The sequence below is a fragment of the Vipera ursinii genome (genome assembly GCF_947247035.1).
Source record: "Vipera ursinii genome assembly, chromosome: 9".
NCBI classification, from domain to species: domain Eukaryota; kingdom Metazoa; phylum Chordata; class Lepidosauria; order Squamata; family Viperidae; genus Vipera; species Vipera ursinii.
This window is the reverse complement of record NC_139523.1, coordinates 19,950,477-19,963,307: the sequence shown is the minus strand read 5'-3', so window position 1 is coordinate 19,963,307 and position 12,831 is coordinate 19,950,477. Positions and strand designations below refer to the sequence as shown.

The following is a 12,831-nucleotide window of genomic DNA, read 5'->3' as shown; positions in this document are numbered from 1 at the left end:
ACAGCCGGCTCCGATGTATCGGATGACTCAGATGAGGGGGAGGGAAACGAACCGGCTGATGATGGTTTGGAGGCTTTGCAGAGCCCTCAGCCGGGGACCTCTTCTCAGCTGCGTGAGCCCGAGAGTGCGGAGGAAGATGACCCACAGCTGGCCCTGTTCAAGGACGCCCGACGCAGGAGGCAGTCGAGCAGGAACAAACAAAGAAAGGCTGTGGGACTCCTCGGGAGGAGGCACAGGGAGACCACGCCCTGAGCTCTCTATAAAAGGAGTGTTTGGGGAGGGGCTGGTTGCTGAAAGCAACTTTTCCGCTTGAGAAGACAAGCTCTTGTGTTTTTGTTAACTGCGTAATTAAATCTTGGCAGATGCCTTTTAGCCTTGGACGCTCTCCAGTCTCTTCTTTCTGAATAGGGGTTTGCCTTACTACAAGGCCAGAAGAGGGCTGGTTCAGAACAGTTTGCTTTCAGCCACCCACCCCTTATTACTACAATGGAGCAGCTTCTTGCCGAGAATGCCCAGCTCACCCAGCAACTCACTTTGCTGGCAGCTCAGGTGGCTCAACTGCAAGCTCAGGTACATGCTGCACCCCCACCCAGGAGGAAATGTCAGATAGCTATGCTGGATAAATTTGCTGGTACTCCAGAACTGTTTCCTGCCTTCTTGGGACAATGCCAGCTTTTTATCAGCGTGAGAGCAGCTGATTTCCCCACTGACCGAGATAAGGTGGGATTCGTGTTGAGCCTTCTGTCAGGAGATGCAGCTCGTTGGGGCACGCCTCTGTTGGCACAGCCTAGCCCTTTGTTGGATAACTTTGGGGGGGTTTTGTGACCATATGCGCCTCATGTACGAGGACCCGATTAAGGCGCAGACTGCCACCCGACGCCTGAAAGCTTTGAGGCAGGGTCAGCGCCCCCTACAGGCCTATATCAGCGATTTCCGGCTGCTTAGCCAGGATTCCGCCTGGAATGAGGCTGCGCTCGTGGATGCCTTTCAGGATGGCTTGTCAGAGGAGATGTTGGATGAGCTGGCCCGCGTGGACATTCCCTCAGATCTGAATGGGCTGATCCATCTTTGTCTGCGGATCGATGCCCGGCTGCAGCAGCGAAAGAGTCGCCGTGCCACCCCACAGACCCCTGCCGCCCCTGTTGTGCGTGAGCCCCCAGTCCAGAGGGAGGAGCCAATGGAGCTGGGTGCCGCCAGGTCCCGTCTATCGGTGACGGAAATGGACAGACGACGATCGGGGGGGTTGTGTTTTTACTGTGGGGACCCTGGACATTTGGCTGCTTCTTGCCCGAAGAAGCGTCAGCGGGCATCAGTGACCAAGCCTGCCCCGAGAAAGTCTTCTACTTTGCTGTCGGGAAACGGCCCGAGCCCGATCTAGACAGTGTGATAGATCGGGCGACCCACAACGACCACGCCGAGCGACGCCGTTCCGACGGTGCCTGTGAACCTCCACGGCATTTGATTTTGGAGGCACGTCTGATCCTTCCTGGCAAGCCAGAGGGGATTCCGGTCCATGCCTTAATTGACTCTGGGGCTACCACTAACTTTATGGACTCGGCCTTCGTGGCCAAATGGGCTGTTCCCCAGTGTCCGGTGGATCCGCCCATGCTTGTGGAGACCATCGATGGTCGAGTGCTCCTGTCCGGGCCTATTACGGCCGCCACGCAACCCGTGTGTATGGCCATCAGTACTCATGTGGAGGCCATTCAGTTCTACATCACTTCGGAACTGCACTTCCCCGTGGTCTTGGGTCTGGCGTGGCTCCGGGCGCATGATCCACAGATCTATTGGTCTCAGAACTTGGTCACCTTCCCAAGTTTGCAGTGCGTGGACCACACCCGCCATATCTGTGCCGGCCAGGTGGAGGGTTCCCCAGGGGTTTCCTTGCCTCCCGAACTGTCCGACTTTGCTGACGTGTTCAGCGAGTCAGAGGCGGACCAATTGCCCCCGCACAGGCCCTACGACTGCTCCATTGATCTAGTCCCTGATGCGCCTCTCCCAGTGGGGCGTTTGTACTCCATGTTGGAGCCCGAGTTGGCTGCATTGCGGGACTTCCTGACAAAGAATTTGGCTCGTGGTTTCATCCGGCCCTCGTCCTCGCCAGTGTCTGCGCCCGTGCTCTTCGTCAAAAAGAAGTCGGGCGAGTTACGGCTCTGCTGTGACTACCGGAAACTCAACGCCATCACGGTGCGTAACCGCTACCCGCTGCCCCTCATCCCCGAGCTCTTGGACCGACTCCGGGAGGCTAAGATTTTCACAAAACTGGACCTGCGTGGAGCTTACAACCTCGTCAGGGTTCGGCCGGGTGATGAGTGGAAGACGGCGTTTGGTACTCGCTATGGACATTTCGAGTACACGGTGATGCCGTTTGGCCTGACCAACGCCCCCACTGTGTTTCAGCATTTTATGAACGACATCTTTCGAGATCTGTTGGACCAGTTTGTCGTGATTTACCTGGACGACATCCTGATTTACTCCCCATCGCGTGAAGTGCATCATCAGCATCTCCGTCAGGTCCTGCAGCGCCTCCGGAAACATCGGCTGTTTGCCAAGTTGGAGAAGTGCCAGTTCTACCAGGTGACCATCGATTTCTTGGGTCACCGCATTTCTCCTGAGGGCATCGCCATGGAACCGAGTAAAGTTGAGTCGTTGCAGAGTTGGCAACCCCCGCGTCGCGTGAAGGATGTTCAGCGACTTCTTGGATTCGCCAACTACTATCGAACATTCATCCCTGGCTTTGCTGCCTTGACAGCCCCCCTCACTCGGCTCCTGCAGAAGAAGACTCGGTTCCAGTGGAACGCCCCCGAACAACAGGCGTTCCAGGCTTTGAAGGATGCCTTCATGAAGGAGCCCATCTTGAAGCATCCTGACCCGCAACGGCCGTTTGTCGTGGAGGCGGACGCCTCCGACATTGCCATTGGGGCCGTGTTACTCCAGGCAACGACGCCCAGCGGTACCCTTTTCCCTTGCGCGTATCACTCCCGGAAATTGAATCCCTCGGAGCGTAACTATACCATCTGGGAGAAGGAGCTGCTGGCCATCAAGGCGGCGTTCGAGGCTTGGAGGCATCATCTGGAGGGGGCGCGGCATCAAATCGAGGTCCGGACGGACCACAAGAATCTGGAAAGCCTGCAGACCACTCGGAATTTGAACCAACGCCAGATCCGGTGGTCCCTCTTCTTTGCGAGGTTTGACTTCCGGGTGCGGTACATACCAAGCGGGCACAACCAGAGAGCGGATGCTCTGTCCAGGAAGCCCGAGTACACCCGAGTGGAAGACAAGCTTCCGCCCAGGACAGTGATCCCCGTCGAGTCTTTTGCTGCGGTGCGGGAGCTGGTGGATATACGGGCTCGGATCCGGGAGGCGCAGCAGCAGGAGGCGTGGGTGGCTCAGCGGAAGGAAGAGGTGGGGCCAGATTCGCCTTGGTCGGTCACGGATGGACTCCTGTATTATCGTGACCGGCTCTATGTTCCGGGAGGGCCACTCAGGGGACTCGTCCTCAGCCAGTGTCATGATAACCCGGCTGCGGGGCATTTTGGCCTGTTCAAGACTCTGAACCTGGTCTCCCGTACCTTCTGGTGGCCCCGAGTCCGACACGATGTCCAGTCTTATGTCACCTCCTGCGTCCCATGCAGGCAGGCCAAGTCAGCGACAGGGGCCCCGCCTGGTTTACTGCAGCCTTTGCCAACGCCCAAGAGACCCTGGGGGGCTGTGTCCATGGACTTTCTGACGGATCTACCCCCATCCTCCGGCTTCACGACAGTGTTTGTGGTGGTGGACATGTTGACCAAGATGGCGCACTTCATCCCCTGTCGCGGCTTACCGTCAGCTCGCGCCACTAGTCGCATGTTCATCCAACAGGTGTTCCGGCTGCACGGCCTTCCCGATAGGGTCGTCTCCGATAGGGGGGCCCAGTTTACAGCCCGCTTCTGGCAGGAGTTGATGCGGGCGTTGGACATTAAGGTTTGCCTCTCGTCCGCGCATCATCCTCAGACCGACGGGGGTACCGAGAAGGTCATCGGCATCTTAGAGCAGTATCTGCGCTGCTACGTTAACCTGCAGCAGGACAATTGGGTGGACTATTTGGCCATAGCCGAGTTTGCCTTTAACAACTCGCAGCACACCTCCACGCAGATGACACCGTTCTTGGCCAACGTGGGTTATCACCCCAGGTTTTTCCCCCTTTCTCCCGTGGACTCACCGGAGCCGGCAGCGAACGAATTCATGGCGGAATTACAGGCGATCCATCGGTTGGTGCGACGGCAGCTGGAGAAGGCCAAGGCCGACTACAAGAGGTTCGCCGATCGGTCGAGAAGGGATACGCCTCCATTATCGGTGGGGGATCGGGTCTGGCTGTCCACCAGGAACCTACCATCCACTCGGCCGGTGAGGAAGCTGGACCACCGTTACCTTGGACCGTTCCCAGTCGAGGCCGTCATCAACCCGGTCGCCTATCGTTTAACTCTGCCACGTTCCCTGCGCGTGCACCCCGTCTTCCATCGGTCCTTGTTGGTCCCCGAACAACCGGCTTGTCCACTTCGCCAAGCGGAACCTCCCCCATCAGGACCTCGTGATGGCGACAGCACCCCCGAGTACGAGGTCGCCAGCATCAGGGATTCCCGCTGGCTGAAAGGTCGCTTCCAGTACCTGATCGAGTGGAAAGGGTACGGGCCAGAGGACTTCACATGGGAAGACGCGACCGCCGTTCATGCCCCTGCGTTGGTGACTGCTTTTCACGAACAGTTCCCATCCCGACCGCATCCGGATCGGCAGACCCAGGGGAAGGGCCCTGCGGTGCGAGATAGTGTTGTGACTCAGGGCCAGCCTGTGGGTCCGACAGCCGGCTCCGATGTATCGGATGACTCAGATGAGGGGGAGGGAAACGAACCGGCTGATGATGGTTTGGAGGCTTTGCAGAGCCCTCAGCCGGGGACCTCTTCTCAGCTGCGTGAGCCCGAGAGTGCGGAGGAAGATGACCCACAGCTGGCCCTGTTCAAGGACGCCCGACGCAGGAGGCAGTCGAGCAGGAACAAACAAAGAAAGGCTGTGGGACTCCTCGGGAGGAAGCACAGGGAGACCATGCCCTGAGCTCTCTATAAAAGGAGTGTTTGGGGAGGGGCTGGTTGCTGAAAGCAACTTTTCCGCTTGAGAAGACAAGCTCTTGTGTTTTTGTTAACTGCGTAATTAAATCTTGGCAGATGCCTTTTAGCCTTGGACGCTCTCCAGTCTCTTCTTTCTGAATAGGGGTTTGCCTTACTACAAGGCCAGAAGAGGGCTGGTTCAGAACACATACATACATACAGTATAGATAGATAGATACGCAGTATATATATATATATATATATATATATATATATATATATATATATATATATATATATATATATATATAATTTTATTTCCTACGACTTCGCAGCTAACAACAACAAATATATATATACATATATATACGCCTGTTACTCGTCGCAGCTTCTGCCAACCTAGATGTTCAAAAGTATGTAAAAATGCAACTATTAAAATATGGACCACCATGGTGGGAAGGTAACAGTGTTCTGTGTGCCTTTGGCATCTAGTCATGCCGGCCACATGACCACGGAGACGTCCTCGTACAAGCGCTGGCTCTTCGACTTTGAAACGGAGATGGGTTGGAAACGACTAGGGTTGGAAACGACTAGCACACATGTGCGGGGGAACCTTTACCTTTTATACAGTATATATATACTGGGGGGGAGGAAGAATGTGTATGGGAATTAGTTAGACATAACAATATCCTAGTAGTGAATGATTCACTACTAATAAGAGATGATAAGAGATGATAAGAATTGGTGGGCTGGAGAACTGGAGGGAGAGCCTGCATTTCAAACTAATTGGAGAATGTGATTTATGGCTCTTAATTAGAGGAGTAAATTGTGCATTGATAACATGTGTTCAGGGGAGGGGAATTCAGATTTTGGATTCGACCATGTACATGCCGATGCTATGCTACTCGAATAAAGATTCTTTAAGGTAAACAATGCCTCGAAATTCTTTGACGAGTTTCATCTGTCGGAACCATGACACAGGATCTAAATTGTAATAGAGAATTAGCTCATCTGCTCATGTCTCCTATCTGGTCTAAATCCTAAAGCCAAAATCATTCTTGCAGACCTGAAAATACTTCCCTTCCTGGTCAGTTTTTGCCAAAAACTAAGAAGGGTCTCTTCTGACCTTATTGCTCCACCCACATCTCTGCCCTGGAGTAACCTGCATTGTACCTGACAGTTCCCTCTACTGCATGTCATTGCTGTGTCTCCCATTACAATGGGTGTCTTTAATAATTGCAGCACCAATTTGCCTAGGCCGGGGGTAGGCAACTTTGGCTCTTTTATGACTTGTGGACTTCAACTCCCAGAATTCTTGATCCAGCATGGCTGAGCTTGGAAACCTTTCCCTTTCCCCTCAGCATGGCTGGCTCAGGAATTCTGGGAGTTGAAGTCCATGAGTCATAAAAGAGCCAAGGTTGCCTATCCCTGGCCTAGGCCAATGTGGGGCAGGGGAGAGGGGAGGAAAAAGCAGTCAGGAGTGGGAGAAGCTTTCCAGATGTTCTCTCCCCCCCCCCCGACAGACAAAGCCAAAGCCCTCTTCTTGACATCACTCTAAATCCCCAGCTCTATTTTTTCCCCTTTTGTGCATATTCTATTGTCTTTCTTTCTTATTGATAAAATCATTGGCACAAACGTAATGCAGGCCAGTTATTAACTATACCCAAAAAGTCCAATGTAAACCCAAAGAAGGCATCATTAAATGCTTCTCCAACTTATTCCCCAGAGCCACCCACACAACCGTTGGCTCCAGAAATGAGAGGGGAAGGGTGCATGTATTTCCTTAACCCTGAAGCATCTTTAGCCATTCACAGATTCCTAGGCACAAGGCAGGCACACATTCTTTAGTAAAAAAGAAAATGGTCTCTAAGGCTGCTTTATAGGAAGATCAACAGAACCTGCAAAGATAATAGAATTTAAAAAAACACCAATACAAAATATACAATATCTAAACCTAGACAGGGGAAGGGTGTACACAAATCCTTACTTGCTTTAATAAAAGGAGTAATTCTCAAAGATGTCCACGCAGGTTGGGACTGGTCTCTTTCCGATGTCTCCAGACACCTCAGAGAGAAGGGCTGAATCCCTTTATATAGTGAACCCTTAAGTGCTGTGTGCATTGCGCCCCACAAATAATAAAATATTCCTCCCATTTCCTATCACAAGCCGCTCAGCCTATCAGAGACCCAGTTTCTGGCTGATGTCAATAATTTCTTTTAAAGGAAATGAAAGTAGCTTTGGAGTGCCTTAACTTTCGGGTTCCTGCAAAAACAAAACCAAACTTTTCAGATGTATGGACTTTAACTGCCACAGCCTTCCCCAGGACTTCAACGCACCATTCCCCAGATTTTGAGAGATCTTGATCAAACCATGTAGGTTTGCAGCAGTGATTGTGTGATCATGTTACCTGGTTGGGCAATGAATCTTCTTCAAGCAAGCCAGTAAGTTGACAGAGCATCTAAGCCTCCACAGCTCAACCTTGAGCTACAGAGATTCTCTTTCATTTGAGCTTATTTTGTCTGCTTTGAGAGAGTCCTCACATCTCCTGTCCTCAGCCAAGGGACATCCAGACATATTTGTTCACAGCCCCATCAACCATTTGTTGCTCAGTTTGTAATTGGGATGATAAATATTTCAGTAAATAAATCCCAATTTAGTCCAGTAGCTTCCAGCAGCTTCTAGAGGTTGCTCCTTCAGTTTCATTAGCCAAGTCCTGTATAAGAAGCTTTCTTTACAATTTTTTTTATTTAAAGAAGACACACATTTCCCCCATCCCCCAAATATATGGATAAACAGATAATCACTGAAGTTATACAATTAATGCTGAGTATAAAATTAGATATTCCAAGTAAAATACATTGAGTAGTTTTCATCATGTTTAAAAAAGTATTATGAATTTGGTAACTTCATAGGAAAATCTCCACTATTTTATTATTTATTATTGTTAAAAATAGAAATAAAATAAAAGAGAGAAAATAAGGAAAGCATCCCCCAAACAAAATATATATAATAATTTAATTTCCTATTTCGCATAGAAATATCTGCAGGCAGGGATCCTTATTTGCCCTTAGGGTGATCAAGCACATACTTCAAGCACAGAATTATTGAAACGAGCAAGCAAAAAGATAGTTCTAATAAGGCTTTGAAGCATATTATTATTTTCTTCCCCCTGCTTTCATTTGGATGAAATGCTCGACGGTCTCCTTCAAATGGTGTTTCGGGGTGCCTGGGATCTTTCCCTGGGACTCTGATCACTCAAGAATCTTTGCTCGAAGATTGCGGACGTCTTCCACAGCATCATCAAGAAACGTGCTCAGAAAATGATACGTGACAGCATATGAACTCACTCCACCAAACAGAGAACCAACAACAGGTACAAAAGTTAAAGCCACTTCCACAGTCGACATATTTACCCAAAGAGATGACTTCATCAATAGAGAAAATAACAATTCTGTGTTGATTGTGTTGGCTAATGGGGTTTTCTTGATAGCTGACTTCAACTCTTCAAATTCTTTTCCGGTGTAAAGTGCCAGCAAATGGAGTGAATTTTCATCTAGACCAAATGCATTGCAGATACATTTCAAACCATCCAGTAATATTGGAATATCACAAAGTATAGAGAGACCTGGAACAGACACTGCTCCACAAACACAAGAGACCAACGCTAACTTCTTTATATATGATATTATTTCAGCTTTTTTCCTTCTCAGTTCATTTTCTGAGAAAAACTGTGCAGACTTTGTTGAAATATGCTTCTTGTAGTAAGGAAGTTCAGCAGCCATGGTCTTTTGCAGGAGAGGGAAGTCATACTCGTCTGTCTTCCAATTGGAGATCAGAAATACTCTTGCGGAAAGTCCACCTGCCCTTATCAAATTTTCTTCACAGTATTCCCTTATAGTTGCCAGGGTTTTCTCCTTGATTAAATTGTTTTCCCTCTTTTCACTGTTGATATTGGCATCTATTTTGCTACACACACAGTAAAACTTCTTCCTCATTCTTTGAATTTCCTTGGCCAGCAAAGCATCATTTTCAGTAACACGAAGAGACGTAACAATAATAAAGGCATCATATCTTTGAAACTGGACTTTCTGCAGATATTCTGCTGCTTTAAACCTAGATGTTCCGATCCCTGGAAGGTCCCATATTATAATATTTGGAAAAACGGGGTGGGGATATGCCTCTGGCTCCATGGTTTGTTCTACTGGCCCAACTTTAGCTGCCTCATCATCATCATCCCTTACACCCCGGATAGCATTGACAAAGGAGGATTTACCAGCCCCTGCCTGCCCAGTAACTGCAATATTAAGGGGCAGATTTTGCATTTCCTGTAAATGTTTTTGGTAATCCACCGCCATTTCGTGAATGCTGCCTTGATTCAAATCTTTCCTGATTTCTTCAAATTGTCCCCATACAGAGTCCCTTGTAATTTTATTGCCCATAGTTGTTCTTTGTTCTGTGCAGATTATCTGGAAAGGAAGAAAGACATTGTGATCCTTCTCAGCTATGCCAGGCACTTTGAACGTTTTTTGGGGGGTGGGGTTGGAGAAGACCCCGGAGAATACCGTGGACAACCAAGAAAACAAACCAATGTATCATCAAATGAATCAACCCAGAGTTTTCACTGAGGCTCAAATGTCCAGACTCAAATTAGCCTACTTTGGACATACTGTATGATGTGAAGACCCAACTCTTTGCAGAAGGCTCTGATGCTGGGAAGAGTAGAAGGGAAGAGAAGAAGAGGATGATCAACAGTTAAGAACAAGGACTCATATACAGTGGCAATGAGTGCACCATTTAGGAGTCATGAAAGAATGGTTTAGGTATAGACTGCCAAGGAGAAGATCTATCTATGTGGTCAGTAGAAGGTGAAAATTACTTGATGCTACACACTCAATTTTTAAAAAAAGAATAATAACCAGGGAGGGAGGGTGACTTTTGAAAGAAAATGAAAGTGAACAATACCACATCTTCTCTGCTTATCCCTCCTGCCTACAAAGCTCTAGTTTCCAAATTTTGGAAACCTGATGATTATTTCAACCAATCACCACCCTCTTGCACCCAAGACAAATAAGGAGGAATCGGTTTAAGTTTCTTTCTGACGTTCCCTTCCTCTGTGAAGGGATATGAATTACTTTCAGATTTGAAAAATTCTGTTAATGTAACCTTACAATAAAGTAGCATAAGCCATCTGATCATGTTTCCAGTCTGGTTGAAATCCTAAAGGTCTTAAATCCTTCCAAAGCCGTGGTGCCCCAGTGATTAGAATGCAGCATTGCAAGCAAACTCTGCATTCCCACCGCCAGCAGTTCAATCCTGACGGGCTCAAGGTTGACTCAGCTTTACATCCTTTCAAAGGTTGGTAAAATGAGGACCCATATTGTTGTGGTCAATTTGCAAATAATGCTTCTAGATTGTAAACCTTCAAGAGACTGCTATGGAGATGGGGGACAATTCACAAGCAGGATCTAAATTCTAATGGAGAATTAGCTCATCTGCTCATGTCTCCTATCTGGTCTAAATCCTAAAGCCGAAATCATTCTTGCAGATCTGAAAATTTTAATTTAATTTAATTTAATAACATTTATATACCGCCCTTCTCCCTGAGGACTCAGGGCGGTTCACAGGGCAGAATAAAATAACCAATACAAACATTAAAAACAGATTAAACAATTGCCCTAGTTAAAAACAATATGATACAACGCTAAAAACCCCCAGAAAAATTAAAAACAAAAATAAAACAACCCCAACACTCCCCCTCAGGCTAGGCCGGCTTGTACAAACAAAAATGTCTTGAGATCGCGGCGAAAGGAGCGAAGATCGGGCGCCATCCGGAGCTCTACCGGTAGCTGATTCCACAGCTCCGGAGCGCCCACAGAGAAGGATCTCCCCCTGGGGGCCACCAATCGACATTCTCTGATCGGTGGCACCCTGAGGAGGCCCTCTCTGTGGGAACGCACAGGGCGCAGGGAGCTTGATGCCGGCAGCAGATGTTCCCTGAGGTACTCCGGCCCCATGCCATGGAGTGCTTTGAATACCGTTACCAGTACCTTGAATCTCACCCGGAAGACAACTGGCAACCAATGCAGCTCACGGAGCAGAGGTGTAACGTGGGAGTATCGGGAGACTCCCAACACCACTCTCGCGGCTGCATTCTGTACCAGTTGGAGCTTCCGAGTGGTCCTCAAGGGCAGCCCCATGTAGAGAGCGTTGCAGTAGTCCAGGCGAGAGGACACGAGCGCATGAGTGACCGTGCACAGATCATCCCGGCTAAGATAGGGCCGCAACTGACGCACCAGGCGAACCTGTGCAAAGGCCCCCCTAGTCACGGCTCCTATATGATCTTCCAAGGTGAGCCGTGAATCTAGGAGGACCCCCAAGTTGCGAGCCCTATCTACGGGGGGTAATAATTCACCCCCCATAGTTAGAGGTGGAATGTCCGAATAAACCCGGGATGAAGATATGCAAAGCCACTCAGTCTTGTCGGGGTTGAGCTGGAGTCTGTTCCTCCCCATCCAGACCCGAACCGCCTCCAGGCAACGGGACATCACGTCGAGGGCATCACTGGGGTGGTTTGGGGTCGAAAAGAAAAGTTGGGTATCATCAGCGTACTGATGATACCCAACTCCAAAGCCACGAATGATCTCACCCAGCGGCTTCATATAGATGTTGAACAGGAGAGGCGAGAGGACCGACCCCTGAGGAACTCCACAAATGAGAGACCTCGCGGTCGACCTCTGCCCCCCTGCCAACACCGACTGCGAACGTCCCAAGAGATACTTCCCTTCCTGGTCAGTTTTTGCCAAAAACTAGGAAGGGTCTCTTCTGACCTTATTGCTCCACCCACATCTCTGCCCTGGAGTAACCTGCCTTGTACCTGACAGTTCCCTCTACTGCATGTCATTGCTGTGTCTCCCATTACAATTGGTGCCTTTAATAATTGCAGCACCAATTTGCCTAGGCCGGGGGGGGGGGTAGGCAACCTTGGCTCTTTTATGACTCATGGACTTCCACTCCCAGAATTCCTGAGCCAGCATGGCTCAGCTTGGAAACCTCTTCCTTTCCCATCAGCATGGCTGGCTGAGGAATTCTGGGAGTTGAAGTCCATGAGTCATAAAAGAGCCAAGGTTGCCTACCTCTGGCCTAGGCCAATGTGGGGCAGGGGAGAGGGGAGGAAAAAGCAGTCAGGAGTGGGAGAAGCTTTCCAGATGTTCTCCTCCCCAGACAGAGAAAGCCAACCCCTCTTCTTGACATCCCCAGCTCTATTTTTCCCCCTTTGGTGCATATTCTATTGTCTTTCTTTCTTATTGATAAAATCATTGGCACAAACATAATGCAGGCCAGTTATTAACTATACTCAAAAAGTCCAATGTAAACCCAAAGAAGGCATCATTAAATGCTTCTCCAACTTATTCCCCAGAGCCACCCACACAACCGTTGGCTCCAGAAATGAGGGGGGAAGGGTGCATGTATATCCTTAACCCTGAAGCATCTTTAGCCATTCACAGATTCCTAGGCACAAGGCAGGCACACATTCTTTAGTGAAAAAGAAAATGGTCTCTAAGGCTGCTTTATAGGAAGATCAACAGAACCTGCAAAGATAATAGAGTTTAAAAAACAAACAATATGAAATATACAATATCTAAACCTAGACAGGGGAAGTGGGGAAGGGTGTACACAAATCCTTACTTGATTTAATAAAAGGACTAATTCTCAAAGATGTCCATGCAGGTTGGGACTGGTCTCTTTCCGA

At 49.1% G+C, this 12,831-nt stretch overlaps 2 protein-coding genes across 4 annotated transcripts in view; both read right to left on the bottom strand.

The window, feature by feature from the left end:
- LOC310644325 (interferon-inducible GTPase 5-like) overlaps positions 1-7,131 on the bottom strand; it is a 65,956-nt gene extending 58,825 nt beyond the window's left edge. The window contains exon 1 of the mRNA XM_083369198.1: positions 7,073-7,131. The gene's annotated coding sequence lies outside the window, so the exon portion shown is untranslated. The remainder of the gene's footprint in view (positions 1-7,072) is intronic.
- LOC310644329 (interferon-inducible GTPase 5-like) overlaps positions 1-12,831 on the bottom strand; it is a 133,104-nt gene extending 120,273 nt beyond the window's left edge. The window contains exons 1-3 of one of the 3 annotated variants that reach the window (XM_083369203.1): positions 12,768-12,831; positions 8,495-9,547; positions 7,434-7,794 (exon numbers count right to left, since the gene is read on the bottom strand). In XM_083369203.1, the coding sequence (XP_083225329.1) occupies positions 7,735-7,794; positions 8,495-9,520 (1,086 nt within the window). In that variant the 5' untranslated portion in view covers positions 9,521-9,547; positions 12,768-12,831 and the 3' untranslated portion in view covers positions 7,434-7,734. Of the gene's footprint in view, positions 1-7,433; positions 7,795-7,824; positions 9,548-12,767 lie in introns of those variants that run through there. The other 2 variants (XR_014493272.1, XM_083369202.1) reach the window with 2 other exon arrangements.